We start from the raw sequence: 22,531 nt of genomic DNA on the forward strand, positions 1-22,531 counted from the left end.
TCTCTTTAACATCTGGCTTAATAGAAGACTGCTCGGGTCCCAGGTACTTCTTCATGAATCTGTCGTGATGCCACACATCTAGTAGCCTCTGAAAAACTCCACTATACACTGATGAGAGCAGGAGAGTAGGAAAGGTAGATAACATCATAGTTTTATTACGAAAATAGACTTGACTTCCTGGGCCTCCTTTTAAAGGATCCCTGGACCACGTTTGAGAGCCATGCCCTCAAGTGTGGCTGATACCTACAAAGCCACACTGATTTGAATAAAGGAGGAACAAGTTCTTAAGCAGAAGGCAGGTGGTCTCCTGGGCTGTAAGTCAGCTTACCTTTCAGCGGTGTCTCCTGTGCTCTTCTGGATTCACAGGCACTTCGTTCTCTGCCCCTTCCCTCCAGATCTGTAGGCCAGGCCATGCCACTCATGCTCATTAGACAGCAGAATACTGGGTCTTCTTTTCCATTAGACCATGAGCTTCCTGAGAACACAAGCCCCAGCTCTGTTTAAGCTCATTCTCTAATACCAAACACATGATGCCTGGCACATGACAGGTGAATTTTGCAGAAGTGAATGAAGTTCCATGATAAAGGTATTTGCAAACAATCCAGGCAAATGAATACGTTGTTTTTTTAAAGGAAAACCCAAATATGTCTCCTCTTTCTTCACATCATTCATCATTCATCAAAATATTTATTGATACCTATTACTATGCCAAGCATTAGAATAGGTCATGGGTACAAGAAAGACTGAGGCAGACTTGAATCTTGCTCTTGTATAATCCCAGTTCCTGGAGGAGACAGTCAAGAAACGAATAATTACAGATGGAAAGAAAGAAAGAGACTGCTGTAACCAAAAGGGGAGTTGAGGCAGGAAGTTGGACTACTGCAGTCTGAAAGATTGACTGTACCACTTCCCTGCTGGTATGCCATCTCCCTTGGAACCCAAAGAGCCATTAGTTAGTCTACAGACAATTTAACAGCTACATTGGGGTGTCATTTGTATACCATAAAATTTACGTCATAAACCTACTGTTCAGTGACTTATAGTAAATTTACAGAGCTGTGCAACCATCACCAGGGTCTATTTTAAAAATATTTCTATCATCCTATGTGTTCCCTCACGCCTATTTTCATTGAATCAATCCCTGCTCCCACTACCAGCCCCAGGCAGCCACTGATCTGATTTCTAGATATTTCATATAAATAGAATTGTACGATATGTATAGTCTTCTGTGTCTAGCTTCTTTTGCTCACCACCATGTTTTTGACGTTCATCTATACCTCAGCAAGTATCAGTAGGTTGTTACTTTTTATTGCTGAATAGTATTCCACTATAAGGCTGTACCACATTTTGTTTACCATTCACCAGTTGGTGGACACTCAGATTGTTTCAAGTTTGGGGCTATTATGAATATGCTACTGTGAGCATTTGCATACAAGTTTTGTATAAACATATATTTTCATTTTTCTCAGGTAAATACATGAGGGTAGAATTATTGTCTTATGGTATGTATATGTTCATTTTTTTAACTGCCAAACTGTTTTCCAAAGTAAGTGATCCCTTTTACACTCCCACCAGCAAGTTACGAGGACTCCACGTCCTTGGAATTGTCAGGCTTTTTGATTAGAGCCATTTAGTGGGTGTGCTGTGCTCTCTCATCTTAATTTGCTTTTTCCTATGACTAATGAGATTGATCTCTTTTTTTTTCATATGCTTATTCATGGTTTGTAGTCTTTGGTGAAATGTCTATTCAGCTCTTTTTTAATTTTATAATTTTTTAATTGGGTTATTTGTGTTCTTAGTGTTGAATTTTGAGTTTTTATTTTTTTGCTCCTGAATAGAAGTCTATTATTAGATATATGCTTTGCAAATATTTTCCCTCAGGCTGTGGCTTGTCTTATTTTTTTTAATGATGAGTTTTGAAAAGTAAAAGCTTTTATTTTGGTGAAGTCAATTTATCAAGATTTTATTTTATGGATTATGCTTTTAGTGTCTTGCCTATCCCAGGGTCACAAAGATTTTCTTCCAGAAGTTTTATAGTTTTAACTCTTACATTTAGGTCTCTGTTCCATTTTGAATTTTTGCATATAGTTTGAGATAACGGTCTAAGTTTATTTTTTTTTTAATATGGGTATTTAGTTCTCTTCACACCATTGAATTGCCTTGGTTCTTTTGTCAAAGATGAATTGATCATAATGTTAATGTTTATTTTTGGAATTTCTATTTTGTCCCACTGATCTATATATCTATCATTACATCAATACTACACTATCTTGATTACTCTAGCTTTATAGTAAGTTTGAAATCAGTTGATATAAGTCCTCCAATTTGTTCTTTTTCAAAATTGTTTTGCCCATTCTAGTTCTTTCCATTTACATATACATTTAAGGATTCACTTTTCAATTTCCACAAAAAATGCATAAAGAAAACTCTGATATTTTATATGGATTGCACTGAGCTTTCATCTTACTGATACTGAATTTTCTAACGCGTGAACATGGACTTGTTCTCTGTTTATTTAGATCTTTAATTTTTCTCAGCAATATTTGGTAGATTTCAGTGTGCGGGTCTTATACTTATTTTGTTAAAGTTATTCCTAAGTTTTGTATTCTTTTTGACACTATTTGAATTAAGTTGTTTTCTTAAGTTTATTTGCACACTATTCATCACTAGTATGTAGAAATACATTTGATTTTTTGTGTTGATCTTGTATCTTTCAACCTTGCTAAATTCATTTATTAGTTCCACTAGCTTTTTTGTAGATCCCTTAGGATTTTCTACGCACAGAATCAAGTCATCTGTGAATAAAGATACTTTTACTTCTTCCTTTATAATCAGGATGCCTTTTATTTCTTTTTTATGCCTGACTGCACTGGCTAGAACCTCCAGTACAAGGTTGAATAGAAGTAGTAAGAGCAGACTTTTTTGCCTCATTCCCAGTCTTATGGGGAAAGCATTCTGTCTTTCATTATTAAGCATGCCGTTAGCCATCGGTTTTTCATAAGTGTCCTTTATCAGGTTGAAGAAGTTCCCTTTTATACTAGGTTTGTTGAGAGTTCCTATCATGAATGGGTGTTAGATTTTGCTGAATGTTTTTCTGTGTCTCATAAGATGAGCATGTGTTTTTTTGTCCTTCATGCTATATATGCAGTGTATTTACACTAATTGATTTTCTTATATTAAACCAACCTTGCATTACTGGGATAATGCAAGTCATGATGTTTAATCCTTTTACTATGTTGCCAGATTCAGTTTGACAATATTTGTAAAGGATTTTGGTGTCTTATGTTCATGTTGAATAATTCTTGTGATGTCTTTGTTTAACTTTTATATCAGGGTAATACAGACCTCTTAGATGAGTCAGGAAGTATTCTTTTCTGTATTTTCTAAAAGAGTTTAAGAATGTTTTCTTAGAATATGTGATAGAATTCATTATTTAAGCCATATGGTGCTGGGCTTTGTGAGACGATGACCAAATGGCTAAAATTAAATGACTAATCCAATTTATTTACTTGTTAAAAGTCCATTCAGATTTCCTATGATTTCCTGAGTCAGTTTTTATAATGTGTGCATTTCTGGGAAATTGTACATTTCACTTAAACTGTCTCATTTTTTTGACATAAAATTGTTTAGAATGTTTCCTTATAATCCTTTTAATTTTTATTAAGTCAGTAGTGATGTTCCTCTTTCATTCTTGATACTGGTAATCATGTCTTCTTCCTTTTTTTGGTCATTCTAGCTAAAAGTTTATCAAGTTTTGTTGATCTTTTCAAAGAGTCAACTTTTGGTTTCATTTATTTTCTTTATTGTTTTCTCTTTCCAAGCTCTTTGATTTCTGCTCTAACCCTTACTCCTTTTTTCCTGCTTGTGATGAGCTTAATTTGCTCTTTTTCTAATTTCTTAATGTGGTAGCTTAGATTATTAATTTGAAATCTTTTTCTTCAAATTAGGAAAATAAATTCCCACCAAGTTCTGCGTTGTTGTATCCCACAAATATTGACAGTTATTGTTTTATTTTCATTCGTTTCAAAACATTTTATAATTCCCCTTGTAGTTTCTTTTTTGACTCATGGATTCATAAGAAGTGTGTTACTTAATTTTCTAATCTGGGGATTTCCCAAATTTCTTTCTTTTATTGTTGATTTCTAACTCAGAGAACATACTTTTTATTATTTAAATCCTTTTAAATTTATTTAGACTTGTTTTATGGCCTATGTATGTCCTATGCTGGGGGCTATATCACATGATTTTTAAAAGAATGTGTATTTCTACTGTTATCAAGTGAGATGTTCTATAAATATTAATTATGTCAAGTTGGCTGATAGTGTTGAGGTCTCCTTTACTGACTTTCTGTCTGGTTATTCTATCAGTTTTTCTGAGAGCGAATTATTGAAATCTGCAGATATAATTATTGAGCTTTCTATTTCTCCTTTCTTTGATAAGTTTCTGCTTCATGGATTTTGGGACTTGGTTATTAGATATTTGTATGTTTATAATTGCCATATCTTCTTGATGCATTCACCCTATTATATTTATGAACTGTTATGTCTTTGTCTCTAGGAATAGTTCTTGTCCTAAAGTCCATTTGTCTAATATTAATGTAGACACTCCAGCTATCTTATGTTTACTATTTGCAGGGTGTATATATATATATATATATATATATATTTCCTTCTTTTAACTTTCAACCTATATGTGCTTTTGAATCTAAAGTGTGTCTCTTTAGACAGCATATGTGTCTTGTAGACAGCATAAAGTTGGATCTTTTTTATCCAGTCTGACGATCTGCTGTTGATTGAATCACTTGGTCTAGTAACATTTGTATGATTTTTTATCTTGTCAGATTTATGTCTACCATTTTGCTGTTTGTTTCCTATTTGCCTTGTATTTTTGTTCCTCTGGTTCTTCTTTTCTGCTTTCTTTTAAAAAAAATAGATATTTTGTGTGTACCATTTTAATCCATCTGCTGATTTCTTAACTACGTTTTTTATTGTTATCTTCTTAGTCTTTGTTCTAGGAATTACAATATATATCCTAAATTTTCTCAATCTACTTTAGCTTACTACTGACTTAGTTCTAATAAAACATAGAAAGTTTATTCCAACATGGCCATTTTCCTCCTCTTCTTTTGTACTATGATTGTCATATCTATATATTATAAACCAAACAATACTGATTGTTGTAATTATAATTATTGCTTATGCAATCTTTATGTTCTTTAAAGACATTAAGGGAAGAAAAGAGAAAATACATAGTTATACAGTCTTCCATATTTACCATTTCCAGTGTTCTTCATTTCTTTCAGTGGATATGAGTTACCATCTGGTACCATTTCCTCTCAGCCTGAAGTATTTCTTACTTAGTATTTCTTACAAGGCTAATAAAAAATTCTCTCATTCTTTACCTAGAAATATCTCTGTGTCACCTTCATTTGTGATGAATGCTATTGCTAGATAGAGAATTCTTGGTAGACAGGTTACTCCTACACCCACCATTTTATTACTTTGAGTATGCTGTTTAACTCTCTTCTCCATTGTTTCTGGTGAGAAGTCAGCTATCAATCATACTGTTTATTTCTGCATAATGAGTTATTTTGAACCCTTGCTGCTTTTAAGATTTTCTCTTCCAGTCATTATTTCTTCAAATATATTTTTCTGCCACCTTTCTCCTGCTCTCTTTTCCTTCTGGGACTCCCACTGCACATGTGTTGGTGTGCTTGTTATTGTCCCACAGGTCCCTGAGGCTTTGCTCATTTTTCTTCAATACTTTTTATCCTTCTCATCTTCAGATTGGATGATTTCTATTGGCAGATGTTCAAGTTCACTGATTACCATTCATTTAGTTTATTGTACATTTCAACTCTAGAATTCTTTATAGTTCCTCTTTCACTGTTGAGATTCCCTATTTGTTGAAGCATTGTCATCATAATTTCTTTTAATTCTTTATACATAGTTTCCTTTAATTCTCTGAATATGTTTACAATAGTTGCTTTGAAGTCCTTGTCTGCTAAATCCAACACTGGAGTCACTCAGAATCAGTTTGTATTGGCTGCTTTTTCCCTCTGAATATAGATTACCCTTTTTCCCTTTTCTTTTTTCTTTTTGACATGTCATAATTTTTTTGTTGAAAACTAAACATTTTAGATGATATTTTGTAACAACTCAGGATTCTGACGGTTTTAAGTGGCTTCCCTGAACGTAATCTGCAGGGTCTATCTCCCCTGCAGTCTGCTCAATTGTTGCTTTTTTTTTTTTTTTCTGATTTTTGTTTTATGAGCCTTGCTTCCTAGGAGTTGCCCCTTTGTGCATAGCTTAGTGGCCAGCCAATGATGAAGCATAGGTTGTGCTCAAAGACCTTGAACCCGTTAGGCTTCCATCCTCTGCCAAACAATCTGTATGTGGGTTGAGAAGAACATTCAAAGTTCAGCCAGTTCTCAAGCTTGCCTTGGCTCTGACTTTTCACTGGGGTCTCTCAGGTCTTCCCAGCACATTCACATATTTTCCCAATCAACAAAAGATGTGAGGATAGCTTATCTGGCACATCCATGGCTCTCTCAGTTCCAGGGTCTTCCCATCACATTTTTGGTTGGTCTGTAGCTCACCCCAACCAGGACTGCAACCCTGGGCTAGCAGAATTGTGCTGTTTCTCCCATTCAGTTTCCTACAGAGTTTGCTACTTTTATTGACAGTGCCACCAAGCATGGGTTTTGCCTTCTGCTCCAAATCAAGTCAGCCTTCTCTAGCAGTCCCACCCTCATAAAACCATCATTCCAGCCAACTAAGTTAGGGGGTGAGGTAGGGATCTTCTTACCCAAAGTTCTGCCAGCTTTCTATGAATAAACCCCTCTCAATTTTTTTTCTTTTGCCTTTAGTCATTATCCAGAACCCTGAAAGCATTGTTTTAACAACTGTTCAGTTTTAAACTTGGGGGGAGGGTAGTGAATTTGTGGACCTCTTCACTCAGGGCTGGAAGTGCCCTGGTAGAATTTTGCTAGTCTGCATAAAGTATTTAGGATGTGGTTGTAATGAAAAGACCTTATCCTCAATTCCTTGTGGATGTTGGCCCCTTATTTCCCAGAATTCCCAGTCCTTCTCCTCAAAGAGCTTCAGGGCCCGAGGTTCCCCAAGACGGCTGATGATCAGCTCCACGAGCTTTCACGCCACGCATTTCCCCCTCAACAGTGTGATGTCGTGTGTGCGTGTGCTGACATCAGCCCATTAACTGACCCAGAGGCAACAGGTGGGACCTGTTTTGGGCAGAACTGTGTAAGAAAAATGGCCTAGTCATTAGCCTGTTTCACTTTCATTTATCTCTGTCATCGGGGAATACAATATAGATAGTATCAGGCCCAACAAAAGGTACATTCTGATATTATTTTCAGTTTTTTTGTCTAGACAGGGAAGGCTAAGCACTTGGATATCAGAAATACCTACCATGAAAAATAAGAAAGATGGGCTCGGTGGAAGGCCAGAGGGGGGTAGCCTTGCTTGTTGGCTTTCTCTCTCTGTATTCTCTCTTTTTCCTTAAAGAAAAAAGTTCAACCCCACCACCCACTCATCAGGTGATTGGAGACTGTAGTTGTAAAAATGTGCTGCAGGCAGAAGTTCTGAAAAATCCCAGAAACTGTTGAAAACATCTCTAAACAAGGTATTTTTCTCCTGCACCTTTCTTGCTAAAGGTCCCAATTGCTGCCAAGAAAACTAGTGAGAATGTTAGCTGCCAAATAAAAAATTTATGACAGTGTTTGGCAAAGGACTATCTCACTGCTTGTTTTATACATTTCCACAAGGCCCTTGAAGGCAGCCTCTTTCTCCTTGCTTCCTCCCTCCCCCCACTTAGGGTCCGTATACCTTACTGATCACTGTTCAGGGTTGTTCTCTAATAAAAGAGCAAACTTCTATAAAGCAGGATTAAACAATATAACTTTTTTCCCCTTCAGTAACCTCTGAAAATCTGAGGGAAATATTTTCGAATACGATGTGTTGCTAGAACGGGGAAAGAGGAGTTGGGTTTTGCTTGTTTAGAATAGGCACGTTTATAAAGGAGAAAATGAACCTTTTAATTAAGGACCGTAGATTTCTAGTGGCAGAAGGAATCTTAGAAATCCCCCAGACCTTGCACCCAACATTTTGAAGATAAGGAAATGCGGGCCCAGAAGGAGACAGTGTCCTAATTAAGGTCGCACAGCTATGCCCAGCTGGGAGGAGAGCCTGGCTTTTGCTTCAGTACTACGCTGTACCCCCCTCACCCCCGAAGTCGCACCACAGCCCACATTGCTTTCGTGTGTTGGGGACCCCTCCCTCCTCACAGCACACATGTCCTTACAGTGTGTTTTATGAGAATTAGAATTCTGGGATATTCTACTTTGTGAAAATTAAAACATTTCCTTACCAGACTCTTTTTTTTTTTTTTAAATCTAACTCATTAAAAGTGAGTCAAGATAGGGCAATAATACTACTGAAATGGCATTGCTGGCCCATATCAATTAAAACCTCTAAAACCTCCAGGATGAGTCACTAAATGTTTACAGGAGACTTTTAAAAGGTGCTGGGGCAGGAAGGGGGAGAGGAGTGGAATGGGGGCATGTTTAGGGAAAAAAAAAGTTGTGAACCGAGTTTGGATGTTGATAGTGATAATTACATAGGCTGGTGAACACCCTGAAATATTTTGCCTGTCTGTCTGAGAAAGCAAAATTATCTGTCTCAGTCTTTTCAAAACAGTTATCAGATTATGCTTTCATTGTTAATTAGTGCTGTTGAGCACGCATTTCATCATTCTTACTTATTCAAAAGCCTGGCTGCACCCTTGTTCCTTGCCTGGCTTCTGTCTGTAGGAGCATCTGCCGGCGATGCTGAAGCGCAGGGCGGGCCGGGGCTGCGGCTGCCTTTTGCTGTGGCTGCGTTGAGGAAGCAAGTGGTATTTGATATAAAGTACTGCGAACAGATCAGGAGTAAGCGGATTATTTTAGACAGCGTTAGGAGGTAACCGGAGGAAGATTAGCTCCACATCAGGCAGAAATCATAAGCAAATTAGAAAACCTCCCCAATTAGTACAAGAAACCCAGATTTGTGCTGTTTGTGATCTTCTGCTGAAGTGTCGATGTTGTGGACTCGAGTCTTGATTTAAGTTGAAATGTTGGCATTTCCTATCAGTGCATGTTAGCATCTGAGGCTGTGTACTGGCCTCATAAATGAAGTAAATCCCCGTTCTCCTTGGCTGCCAAGTATTCCCCATTCTGGCGTCCTATACGTTGGGTAATGTTTTATTTGGCCCTGGAATAATCTCTAGGGCTTATTATAAGATTTCGATACTAGAAATATTCGACATGACTCCAGCGTCCCACACGTAATCTCTCTTGTTTGTTTGTCTTACGGAACATGTATCATGCTGAAGTCATAAAAATGGAGTGTGCAAAATGCCAGATGCTGCAAATGCAATTATGTCCTTAAAAATAGCTTCCTTGGTGGCACTGCTTGAAATCTGAACTGGGCCCTGTTTTTTTCAAACAGGGTGGCGCTTTTCTGCTAAGCTACTGATTGTGTGCTGTGACAGGAAGCACCCCATCCCCTTCTGAGGCCACCATGCAAACATTCAGGTCATTTTGGAATCAGACCAGGCACTACGGGCCTTCCAACACCGTGGCCGTCCCAGGCATGTTTCTGTTTTATTCTCCAAGTGCACTGTGTATTCCCCGGCGTCTTGACCTCTGATGCTTTACAGTCAAGTTGTATACGGCAAAAGCCCTCAACAGACTGAGCCCGATTTGTGTGAGGAAATTGGGGTAGCTACACCCTTCGTTTTAAAATTTAAAATGCATTCCAAATAAACTTTTATTTCACCAGAATTCAAACAACTGCAAAGCTCAGAATTTATTTTGCAATCTTATCCAAGGAGGAAGGTAATGTTTTTGTATCTGTGTGTGGAGGCTGATAAATAGTGCCTGTTTTTGTAAACATAGCGCATATTCATTACAAAAAAAAATCTGGAAAATGCAGTGAGTCATAGAAGATTTTTTTAAAAAATCACCATGATCCCAAAACCTAGACACAATCATTACTTTCATTTCAATGTATATCTTTCCAGTTTGTGTCCAAGTTTATACATGCTTTTCCCTTTTGCAAAAGTAGGGTCATAATATATGCAGTATTTACAACCTTTGCTTTTTACCTGATTTATTACAGGCAAAAAAACTGGTGGTCTTCATGGCAGGTAGGATAAGACAGGACCCTCCCACCCCTTCTGAATGATCCAGAACAAGTCTTTTCAATGGAGTTTTAGTATTAATTCTATTTTAGTGTATTTTTTCTTCGAAAATTATCAGTATCCGAATGGCCTTTATGGCAACTCTCAATGCACCAATGTTATGTGAAGTATTATCCTAGCACCCTATCTCTTTAAGGCAAACTTTGAATTTTTCTCTGTTTTTGCATGCCTGAACTAATTTGAACATCCTAAGAACCTTGAAGGTAGGAAAAAAAAAAAAGCACAGATGTTGTTATCCCTGATTTGATTCATAAATGCAAAGTGAGCTGCAATGGAAGATGCACCGTGACGCCAGCCATTATGCTTCCCACCAGGCTCTGCGCATGGTCTTTGAAATTGGACCCGATTTTAAACACCAACTTTGCCACTGACGAGCTGTGCGATCTTGGGCAAATTAACCTCCCTAAGCCTCAGTTTTCTCCTCTGAAAAACGGTAACATTGATATCTTTGTCACAGACTTGGAATGAAGATTAAATAAAAGCACTTGTGTGAAGCGCTTTGGATGATAAAAGGCCCCCAAAAAGACAAATAAAGTTTACCATTGTTTTTCTTTTTCTCACACATCCCCTCTTTCTTAAACATAGTAAGTTATTATGTTGCTTTTTCCAATGGGCTCAAGTCTTAGCTTAGCATTGTTTTAAATAATAACTGTATGTGTAGTAATACACAGTTTAAGAAAAGGTAGAAATACATAAAGATAGAAAGCAAACAACACTCACCACCCATATGCAGACCCTTGGCTGCTGTGTGTGGCTCACTGCTCAGCCCAGTCTTTTTTTTTTTTTTCTGTGCAAAGGCTTGCCATTGTTTTTACACAAACCAACTAGTGTCTTGAACTAAGGAATGTAGGTAGTAGTTAAAGTATGTGCTTTAGAGCACGTGGCCTGCATGCCACCACACCCTGCTCTTGCTTCCAGATCTTTAAAGACCTGTCCCTTTGAGATCATACTTCCATTGGCAGGAAGCCAAAATGGGGAGTCAGGTGGGTGGTCTTGGCGGAGATGCGATGAGGATGTTTTAAGAACCTGGGGTGTCGGAATACACTGATAAGTCCCTCACCCACTGATTCTGTGGCTTTGGGGTAAATTGTATAAAACCCAGCACAGCCATTCACAAAACCAGCTTCTCTTACATAGAAGGACAGGCTTGACTTCAGCAGAGGCCGCCAGCCATCAGGCCCAAATTCAGCCTCGTCACCCAGGGCATGGGCAACTCACAATTACTACATTCAAGTATCTTCAACCACTGGGAAGAAAAGCCTTTCCTAGACCTTTAAAAGGTGTTCTGTTCAAGCCGAAAGGAAAATTCCAACAGCCAGCATCTCCTGTCAGCTAATTTGATAGTCCTCTATGAAGTCAACCATTAGTGAATACATTGATTCTTTTTTCCCCCTCTTTTTCAGTTCTGCCTTGGCTATTCCCAAGATTTCTCTGAATCAGTTGGGCAAAATTGATTTTTATTAGTTCCACTGGCCTTGTGGAAAATTATCTCATGAACTGGTTTTTATAGGAAGACTCAAAAGCACAGCACAGGGTAAAAAATAAGCCTATAGCAGTCAAAACTGTTGTCTGAAATGTCTTCAGACTGGAAGGCTGAATTTATTGCACAAAACAAGTACCAGCAAGGCGGAGGTGTGCAGTCCTGCTCATTATCACTGGAGAGGAGAACCAAAAAGTCGAGTAAAAAATTAAATTTTAATAATGCCAGTGATATTTTCTAAATCTTTCCTGACAGAAAGATTCTCATTATTTTTATCTGTTTCCAAGTAGGTTCTTTTAGTCCCATCTCAGAAATGGCCTCAGCTATGATTGTTTTCTGGGCTTTAAAGCATCTGAATAACTAAATATACACAGAGGGAAATATACTTTAGATTGTTCAAGGAAGGGCCGTGACCGTGGTAACGTTTCGGCTAGTGTATCTGCAGCCAACATTTGCTGGGAACGCCTTCTGCTTCCACAAAAGAGGTCCATGTTGTTAAGACAATTGAAGTAAATCCTCAAACAAAGGGGACCCTGCATCCACTGCACTTGGCCTACTGAGGAACCCACGGGCCCCAAGTCCCGAGTTTGGGTTCGATCCAGAAATCACCCCATGCTGGCCACGAAAGGGAGTTCAAGAAATAAGTGGAAGTATCCTATTGTTTCAGTAAATGTGCAAACTCGCCTTCCAAGTATCACATAGCACAGAATTGTTTGGGGGATATGAGAGAAAATAAAGCCAGAATTATTAAAGTAGCCAACCCACAAAAATGTACATTCTTTTTGTTTTAGTAGTTCTTCAGTGTCTGTGTATAAGCCTGTCTTGGTCCCACCAGGATTTATAGCAATTTACCTAAATGTATCCAATACAATAGATTTTTTTATCTAGTAAATGAAGTCTGGAGGGAGGTTAGTACACAAACTGTGGAGTAGCTCATAAGTTTGTGAGAGGTGGGCCACAAATTTATCTCTGGGCATCTGGCAGGCGACTTAGAGAGAAAGATGGTTTCAGTTACATGAGTCAATATCCAAGAGATAAAAACACAGCTCCTTCCCCCACCGCGACGAGACAGAACACCTTCCCATGGGACCTCATCACAGGGACACACGCCGAGCAGGGTAATAAACATGTTTGAGAACATCCTTGCAGGAAATACGAGTTCCACAGGGTTGTCTCTTACTGTCCCTCCGTGTGAGCAGGTGGCGTGGCGCTGAGCACAGAGCAGAGCGCGTGCGCGAACCTGAGCAGCGCGGGGGGCGGGGGGCCCTCGGGGGCTCGGCTGCTTCGCGGAAGACTCGTGTGTCTCGGGGAGAGACGGCCCGCATTCTTTAGGCCCCTTGATCAACACTGTTTCCCTCAGCTAGACTTCTGACGAGTGTTCAGTCGGGGAGTTTGAGGCTGTAGCCAACTCCGTTAGGGACCTGGAGTGATGCCACCTTATACTGGTAATCAGGGGCCCTCGCATTGGTTGGTAGCCAGTTAGGGGGCTGGGTTTCACCATCCACTGGTGAAACGACAGGGGAGCTTGAGGGCAGCCGCTCCGGAGAGTGACAAAGAATGGCTGCTTCTAAGATTCAGGCTGCTTTTTGGCTCGCTTTCGGTCAAGATCCTTCCTGACTTACGGTTGTGTTTTCTATTTATTGCAGCCAAATAAGGGACCTGAGAAAGAGTTCAAAAGCCGCTCTACTCCTTGGCAATTTATTTCCTTTATTTTTCTCACGTCCACAGGTGTGGTCCTCAGCCAGCATCCTCAGGGGTGCTTGGATCATATGTATTTACTACCATTTTAGAGATGTGGAAACTGAGGCACATTGACTTGCTTTTCACAAGATCACTCAACAGATTGGGAATGGAGGCCGTCCTGCAAACTTTTTGTTGCCACTCCGCCTCCGAAGGAGACCACTTGGTTTCCCATCTCAGGCCTCCTGGCTTTTGAGTCACTGCAGATGAGATGTGCAGCCTCCTCCTTGAGAATCACCAGCCAGGCTCTCCAGCGCATTCTGCAGCGCATTCTGTGAGGGGCAAGGGGCCTGCAGATGTGCGGTCCAGCCCTGACCTCTGCCTGTGCTTTTCATCGCCTTGTGAGGGGTCCGAGAGGCATGCACAAGCTGGTCTGTGGCTTCTGTTGACCTCTCTCTGGCCTTCGACCCCGTGGTTAGGAATCAGTTATGGGCTAAGTTGGATGCACTCAGTGTGGAACCTGGCTATTGATGTTCACGCCAGGCTGAACTTCGGACTTCCGCAGGGCCAGGAGGGCTGGGCTTTTCCTGCCTCAGAGGGAATCTCCAGTAATGTAGGGCGGGGAGGCTCTCCCCCACCCGCCTCTTTCTTTTAATTTGGTCCTTAGTAACTAGTTAGAGGTCACAGAGTAAAGATCAGGGCCACTCTGCCCCACAGACAGATGTGCTTTGTTTGGCTACACAGTGTTTTGGAAAACTTTCACTTAGTTGCCAATTTTTTTAAGTTGAGAGATTTCACGGAAAGAACACAGTTTCTGGCTTCTCTTGGCAAAGAAGATTCTGGCTGCAATGAGCCCACTTTGCATCCCAAGAGCAATCAGGCGCAGCCCGTCCCCCCTCCCCCACCCCGTTTAGAAAGAGGGCAAGTGCTCCCCGCTCTCCCGTCCCCTCTCCTGAGGCCTGCGGAGTCCCCCTCCCCCGCACCCGACTGCCTTCCTTGATTAGAGAAGAGAATTGCGCACGTTCCCAGGCTGGCAGGTGACGTGGCTTCACCTGCACAAACCTGGGGATCCTGCTATCTGATTGTCACCCTGCCCCACCCTCCTCCCGCCCAAAGAACTATGAGTCAGCCATTGTACTTATCATTAAAAAGCCTTCAGAGGAGACCTTCTTAACCTGGGGTTCCCCTGCTCAGAAATGATTAATGCTGCTTTGGGGTATGTAAAATCAGTTTAAAGCGAAAGATCAGGAAGGAGATAGCCCAAGTTTGAGCAGACAGTGCACAGTCTGCTGGGTGTCTCTTGCACATGGCCAACCAGGGAAACAGGACAGCCCAGGGATTCGAGTCAGCAGAGAGCCCCGCCGCCTGGACTGGAGCCCAAGGGCAAGGGGCACCTCGTGGGAGCTGCGAGCGGGGAGGACCTGTTAGGAGCCACCGTGGAGACGGTGCTGCTGGGAAGCCCGAGAAAGAAAAGGGAGAAATACCTCAACTTCTCTCTGCCCCCCACCCCCAGTGTCCTGCCAGTGTCTCCCACTGGCTGAGTGCAGTGGGCAGCCAGCCTACAGGGTGGTGGCAAGGGTCAGCCTCTTTATGATACAGAGCAAAGCAGAAGGGACAAGAACAGGATCTGAGGACACACAGCCCCAGGACTGGCACAGTGGGGATGTGAGTTAAGACACACCCCATTCAGCCATGGAACCAAATCTGGACGAGAGAGAGAGAGATGGAGAGTGAGAGACAGAGAGGGAGAGAGAGAGAGGTTCTGATGTGATGATCTAGAAAACGTAACCACATCCCTCAATAGTTGACAGAGATGCAGGTGGCTGATAAACCTCTGCCAAAATGTTTTATTCTCGGGACATCAGAAAAAAGGTGCGAATCCCTGACTCTTAAGAGATAGGTATCTAATGTCAGATCTTGCGGGGAAATCATGTTAAAAACCACCACAAAAGCCAAGGCAGCTGCGTCTCCACCAATGTGACCTCAGCCGGCCCTGATCCAGAAGAGGCACCTTGGCTGTCGAGGGGTGGCCCCAGGGAAGCTAACAGAGCTGGAAAGGGCAGCTTCCGCCTTCCTGGGTAACCGCTGCTGAAGGTGGGGCTCCCAGGAAAGCGGCTGACCCTGGACCCCACGAAGCAAGCTAATCAGGTCCAGCACTGAAATGTGCCCCACAGGAGTCTGCAGAGGACTCTGCAGGCTTTCCAGGCCAAGGCACCTGAGCTGGGGAGGACGTCAACTGGAGGGGAGCAGGCAGTCAAATAAGGAGGCGTCTCAGGACCCATTGTGGGGCGATCAGGGAGTGATAATAGGAGTGGAAAAATAAAGTAGAAACTGTGATGGTTGTTTACTGAGCAGTTACTCTTGCCAAACACTGATCTAAGCACTTCAAGTTGAATTTATTTATTTATTTATTAATGTAATTCATTGACCCCCATTTTTCTGATGAGGAAACTGAAGCTTTGGTTCTTTGGAACTTTTAGATTCCTTGTATTGGTAACTTTCATCTTTCTTTTTAAACAGAAGATTGCCAGAGAATTGTCCACTTTTTATTTTGCCAAGTAAGAGGGTAGTTTCCAAAGAGAGACTTGGACGTGGGGGACAAACAGTGGCATCTATTGTCACCATCACACCGCAAAATAAAGAATATTTTCATACTGAAAGAGCCAAAGGACATAATCTCAGGGATGTACTGAAGTAAAATGCCTAAGTGACTTGCAGGACTGGGGTGTGGCAGGTCCTGGATTCGAATCCAGACACTTTGGCTCCAGAAATGCAACCTCTGCCCTGCAGACGGATGTGCTTTGTTTGGCTACCTTCTCAGGAGGGTAAAGAGAGTGGGGGACCTTCAGCCAGGGAGGGGCCGGGCCCTCAGGAGAGCGGTGAGGTTCCTTCACAGTACAGGGGCAGGCCCCAGCGGGAGTGGGGACCCTCCCCTCCCTCAGGGCACCCAGCAGGAGGCGCAGGGGGAGGGTGGGAATCAAGAAAGGGGTGATCCCCGCCTGACACTGAGGATGGTCGCCTCGCATGGAGAGCATCACCAGGGCCACATCTGGAGTGGGGCTCGCCTTCTCCCTGGGTGGTCCTGGGCCACCAAATCCGGGTCCTCATAAATCCAGATCATTATGAAGATGAAGTGACATCACACAGGCAGCAAACACCCAAGGCCAGGAAAAGACACCCTGCCTTTTTAAGACTGTCTAGAAGTTACATCTGTGCCCACACCCCGTGCGGAGAATACTTGGAAAGATTCTTTTATCACATTTCACGAAAGGCGAAACTCAAACACAGAGACTTTTAGTCCTTTCCTGAGATCACACAGGGAGTCTTGCTGGTCATCCCACCTAAGTTTCTTTTCTGTCTAGCACTCTCTTCTAGCCGATGTGTTCAATTCAGTCTTCAGCAGACTTAGAACCTTTCCACAGCTTAGCTCCTCACCTGTTTGATAGGTGATGTCAACATCATAAAAAATTGTGTGATGAGGTCACTGGACAATGGACATTCACTGGTGAGCAACCCCCAGAGGACAGTTGCTGTTTCCTCTGTCCCTGAATCTGGGGAGGGATCCAGTGATCATGCATTTACCTAAAAGAGACAGGCTGAAAGGACATAGCCCAGGTGCCAGTGACTGAAGAAAGCTGATGAACTGTGCTTCTGAATAGAAATGAATATTATCTCCATAATTTACTGAGCATTTACACTGGGCACTGAGTAAAGAGTTGATTTTGGTTAATCAGTGTTCTGTGTGATGTTAGCAAAATTAACTTGCATGCCCAACTGCTGTGTCTGTGGACAAGAGTGTAACGATGTTGTCAAAGACAAAAAAGGCAAACCTGATGTAGAACATAGACACAGCAGTTACTTAAGTAACCACTTTATGTGTCCTGCAGGGGTGGCAGGTCAGACTGGAGACAAGGGTTGGGACTTCAGGGAACTCCTTTGTCAAGATGGGTGTGGTAATAGTCTCCACCTCATAGGATTATGCTGAGGGCTCAACAGACTGTAGAAAACGCCAGAACAGCACCTGGCCCGGAGTCCACACCCCATCAATACAAGCTGCTGGTGCGGTGTGGCTATGGCTGTCCTCATCGCCACTAACGTTGCTCTTGGCATCACCATGGCAACCACGCCGTCTGGCCCTGAGGAGGAATCACCAGAGCGTAGATCTGAGTGGGTTTTTCCAGCTCTGGGGTTCACAAACTTCTACATGTCTTGAGTTTGGGACTTTTTAAGCAGAGGACTGAAGGAGGATTGTCTTCTTTTGATTTCCACGGAAAGAGTACATTTCCAAGGTCCAAATAAGGACACTGGGGAGAAAACTTACCGTCTACTATCACCGTCACTCCATAAAATAAAGGACATTTGGACACTGAAACAGTAGGAAGGACACAACCTCAGAGAAAAGGGCAGTCCTTGAAAATGAGTCATCTGGTTTTCAAAAAAAGAGCCGCTTCAATCTCATTCTTTTCTCAATGTCAGTTCAGCCTGGAGTTTGGGAACCACCGTGGTCCACCCTCCCGTGCCCTCCTTCATTGTGTATATAGAGTGGGACTGGGTTGGGCTCAGTAAGAGGTGGAAACTGACAGGTTTTGAGTTGTATTCCTTGATTTTGTTGAATGGTCCCAATTAGCAGAAGGCGTGTTTGGAACTGCCATTACGGGCAGTCGCTACACTGGTCCTGGCTGCTAGGGTGAGAATGAGTATCACCGTGAAACAGGAACGGGCCTGGGGGTCGGAAGACCTGGCTGGGCCCCAAATGGTTGACCTGGGCACATCCCTGTAGCTCGCAAGGCCTCAGGGTCCTCAACTCTAGAACAAAGACTTCACACTAGGGTGTAGAGACCTTTTCCAGCTCTGGCAGTCCAGAGGGGTTACATACACCTTGCATTTCTAGAGCATCCTTATTTAATTTTCCTCAAGTTCTTCCCAAGCCCTTTGATTGAAGCAAGCTACCTTGATCCTACCTAAAAGCCCAGTGGCCAGCAAAGCTTCCAGGCTCCCTGCTGTCTTCAGTCCATATTCAAGAATGGCAGCGGCCGCAGTGCCCAGGCTGAAATTTGACCTGTATGTTTGGCATCATAGACTGAGGTGTAACTGCACACTGCCCATCAGACCCTGGCGGACTTATCAATGGGCTCCGACAGGTACTTGCTGGCCGCCTTCCAGGGCTCGGAAGGTCTCCACAAGCCAGCCAATGGGATGCCTGCCCTTTGCTTTAATGTTTATGAGACCACCTCCCAGGGAAGGCTCCCCCTTCACAGAGGGACAGTGTCACCGTGAAACCCAGGTAGATGCCAGTCTGTGGGATCGAGAAGCCTGGTGGGCCTGGGGAGGCAGCAGCTTCCTGGACTCCTGCCTCCACCTCCCCACCCAGCCCCCGGAAGTGCCCCAAGCAGCTCCGCCGGCCTCTGCCCACTTTCTTCCTGCCTCTCACCTTTCCCGAAACTGCATCTTCTTTCACAGAATGACTTGCCGACTGCACGCATGTAAAGGCTTTATCTTTTCAAAGTGCTTTATAATCTTTAATGAGCTGATCCTCTTGTCCCTGGGGTGGTTAGTGGAGTGGCTGATTGTGCCCAGAAAGAAACTGAAACCCAAGTGTCTCAGAGTGACTTGTTTCAGGTCACCCCAGGCAAATCAAAGATTGGGGGCACCCAACAAATTGTCCCTGCCGCTGGCATTACTCTAATTATGGCCTTTGTTGTTGGGCTTCCATGATCAGTTGCTCATTGTGACACCCACAGGGCAGGGACTCTGGGTTTCCTTTTTTCTTTGGAGGGACTTGGCCAGACCTGCCATCCCATCTGCTCATGGTCCGAGGACCACCACGTTCTCAGGTGGAGGAGGCCTGCCTCAGACAGATTTTACCTTTGAGACCAGGAGTGGTTGGCAAACCACAGATAGCTGGCCAGATCCAGCCCCCAGCCTATTTTTGTATGGCCCTTGGGGTAAAAATGATTTTGACATTTTGAAATGTTTGGAAAAAAACTCAAAAGGAGAATATTTTTTGACATGGGAAAATTATGTGGCATTCAAATCCCAGTGTTGTAAATAAAGTTTTATTAGAACACAGCTGTGCTCCCTCACCCATATCATGCCTGCCTGCTTCTGCACCACACGGGCGAAGGTGAGTAGTTGCACCAGAGGCTGTGTGACCCACAAAGTCTAAAATATTTACCGTCATGGGCTATGTTGTGTGCTCTCCCCTCCCCCAAATCCGTATGTTGACGAGCTAACCCCTAGTACCTCAGAATGTGACCTTGTTTGGAAATAGGGTCTTTGCAGATGCATCTGTTGAGATGAGGTCATCCTGGAGCAGGGTGGTCCCCTAACCCAGTACGACCAGTGTCCTTATGAAAAGAGGGAATTTGGATGCAGATACACATACAGGAAAAATGCCATGTGCGGATGAAGGTGGAGATCGGGGTGATGATTCTTCAAGCCAAGGAACCTCGGATACTGTCAGCAAACCCCCAGAAGCTGGGCCAGAGGCATGGAACAGATGCTCCCTCCCGGCGCGCAGGGGGACCCCACCTGCGAAGACCTTGATCTCGGATGTCCAGCCTCCAGGACTGTGAGACAATACATTTCTGTTGTTTCAAGCCACACAAAGTGTGCTGCTTTGTTATGGAAGCTGTAGCAAACTAATACGTTTACTATCTGGCCCTTCACAGAAAACATTCTGTTTTATTAAGCAGAAATTGGGAAACAGAGTACTCCTCATCCTCACTCAGGACTTAGCCCCCAGGTGCTGGGGCTCAGGCACTGGCTCCCACCTCCTCAGTTCCTTGCTGAGAGCATCCTCATTTCTCCCCCTGTGAAGATGCAGCCATCCTGTGTCCCTGTCCCTCAGGACTCATGGATAACTGACCACTCCTAAACTCAGGTCAGCAAATATGGTGGGTGATGGCCCAGAGGTAACACCTGGCCTTCCTCCTGTTTCAAATGTCTTATCCCAGAGGCAGGAGTCTGTGGGACATACCCCCTTGGGTCCCTCATCTCACGTGGCTTTGCACCACCGCTCACTCTGTTCACGAAGGGGAGTCTTATTCTAAGATGAAGGAACCAACAGCTCCTGAAGACGGTGGGCCCCACGGCTGTGTGCACGACTTCCGGGGAGCCAGGCTGGCCTGGCCTGTCCTCGCAGGAGGACAAGAGGGTGGAGACGTGGAGACCAGTCATGGTAAAGGCCGAGATCTCAGACCCTGGTCTGGATCTGAGAACTCTGTGTATCCGAGTCCTGGGGCCGATGTAACGAAGCACCACAAGCTGGGTGGCTTAGAACAACAGAAATGTGCTCTGTCGCAGCGCTGGAGCCTTGAAGGCTGAAGTCAAGGTGTCAGCAGGGCCCTGCTCCCTCCTAAGACCCTAGGGAAGAATCCTTCCTGGCCTCTTCCCGCATGGTGGCCCCAGGTGTCCCTTGGCTTGTTGCAGCCTCTCTCCAGTCTCTGCTCCTGACTTCACGGGGCCTCCTTCCCTGTGTCTGTGTCCTCTCTTCTCATAGGGACACCAGCCATTGGATCTCGGGCCCACCCTCCATCCAGGATGGTTTTGTCTCAGGATCCTTGATGAATTACACCTGCAAAGACCCCGTTTCCAAATGAGGTCACATTCTAAGGTGGACGTGAGTCTGGGGCAGTGTGAGGGGGCTGAGGGAGTGGCTATGTAACTCAGTACAAGCAGTAGGGTCGAAAATGAGAGAAGTCTCACCAAATTTGCTCAAAGCAAAAGGGAGTCGTTTGGCTCCTATAACTGGAGAGTTTAAATGGGACTCTTCAGACGCACAGCACGGGCTCAAATAATGCCTTCAAGAACCTATCTTTTGTAGGGAGGGTATAGCTCAGTGGTAGAGTGCCTGCCTAGCATGCACAGTGTCTTGGGTTCAATCCTCAGTTTAAAAATAAATAAGTAAATAAACTTAATTACCTCCCCCCCCCCAATTTTTTTTTAATGAAATTCATCTTTTTCATCACCTCTGGGCCTTCTGTTCCTCTGTGTTGGCATCCTTCAGGCAGCTTCTCCTCCTGCGTGGTGAGAAAAAATGCCTCTCCCAGCACCTGCCCCACTTCCATTGTCCCTACAATCATTCCCAGTAGAGAGAGTACCTTTTTCTTGACTTTCCAGGAAGAATCTCTAGGGAACTCCATCTGGCTTGGGTGGCATGCCAATTCCTGAACAAGTAGTTGGGCAGGGGCTAGAGAGCTGTAATTAGCTGGGCCTGCCCGGGCCCTGTGTCCACGGATGGAATCAGAGACAGGGAGAAGCCCTACCTGAATTCCTGGGGTGAGGCTGGGCGTTCCTCCAAAGACCCAGGACCTAGAAGACCCTGGATGGGCATTATCGGGGGCATAACAGCCCCACAACTCTAGCACACAGACCACCGTGTACCCAGCTTCGGAAAGAATGCTTCAAATTAAAGTTCATTAGAGGCTGATAACAACGAACCATTTCCCCTACTCTTGTTTTCATTTCTTGCTGCTGAGTACTAACTACTGACATGGAATTGGACGTAGGACTGGAAGAGCCTTTCCCTTGGTCCCTGTTTTTAGACAGTTCCCAAAGAAACACTATCCAGTCTCCTTTACAGAGTTCCCCTCCCTGCTCTTCTGGTTGCTAAATGTCCTGCTAATTATTATTATTCTGTCGGCCCCCAAAGGTGGGGCATCATCATTCTGGTCCGGCTGGCCAGGCGGGAAGGCGTGTGCAGGACGGGGTGCTGACCCGTAGGGTGTCGTGCACTCTCCGGCTAATGAATGCAGGCTTGTGAAGGGGTTTAGACACCGCTGGCATGCTTAATGGGAGGGTGGCTAAGAGCTAACTCCTAAGGCTGTACTTGGCTGCAGGCACCCTTAGAAACCAGGAAGATGACTACATGAACTTTCAGAGCAGCACCTGTAGGTAGAGCCCCTCATTTGTACATTCAGCCAGCTTTTTTTCTTTCTTTCTTTTTTTGGAGGATGTCTGTGCCAAGCTGTGTATTAGGCACTGGGAATACAAAAGATCACAGAAGGGCCACTTTTTATCAGGGAAACCTGCCCAGAAACGGAAAATCATAAAACTGTGCCCTAAGTGCAGTGGTCAGAGAGAGGCATAGGGAAATACAAGAGTGAGAGA

General features: G+C 43.7%; 1 protein-coding gene across 4 annotated transcripts in view; it reads left to right on the forward strand.

Moving 5' to 3' along the window:
* Positions 1 to 22,531, forward strand: part of VTI1A (vesicle transport through interaction with t-SNAREs 1A) — a 345,054-nt gene that overhangs the window by 307,012 nt on the left and 15,511 nt on the right. Inside the window, exon 8 of one of the 4 annotated variants that reach the window (XM_072971917.1) lies at positions 9,507 to 9,729. The exons of the other annotated variants lie outside the window; for them this stretch is intronic. Coding sequence (XP_072828018.1) covers positions 9,507 to 9,525 — 19 coding nt within the window. The 3' untranslated portion in view covers positions 9,526 to 9,729. Of the gene's footprint in view, positions 1 to 9,506; positions 9,730 to 22,531 lie in introns of those variants that run through there. 4 annotated transcript variants of the gene reach the window in all.

Source organism: Vicugna pacos, chromosome 11 (assembly GCF_048564905.1).
Source record: "Vicugna pacos chromosome 11, VicPac4, whole genome shotgun sequence".
NCBI classification, from domain to species: domain Eukaryota; kingdom Metazoa; phylum Chordata; class Mammalia; order Artiodactyla; family Camelidae; genus Vicugna; species Vicugna pacos.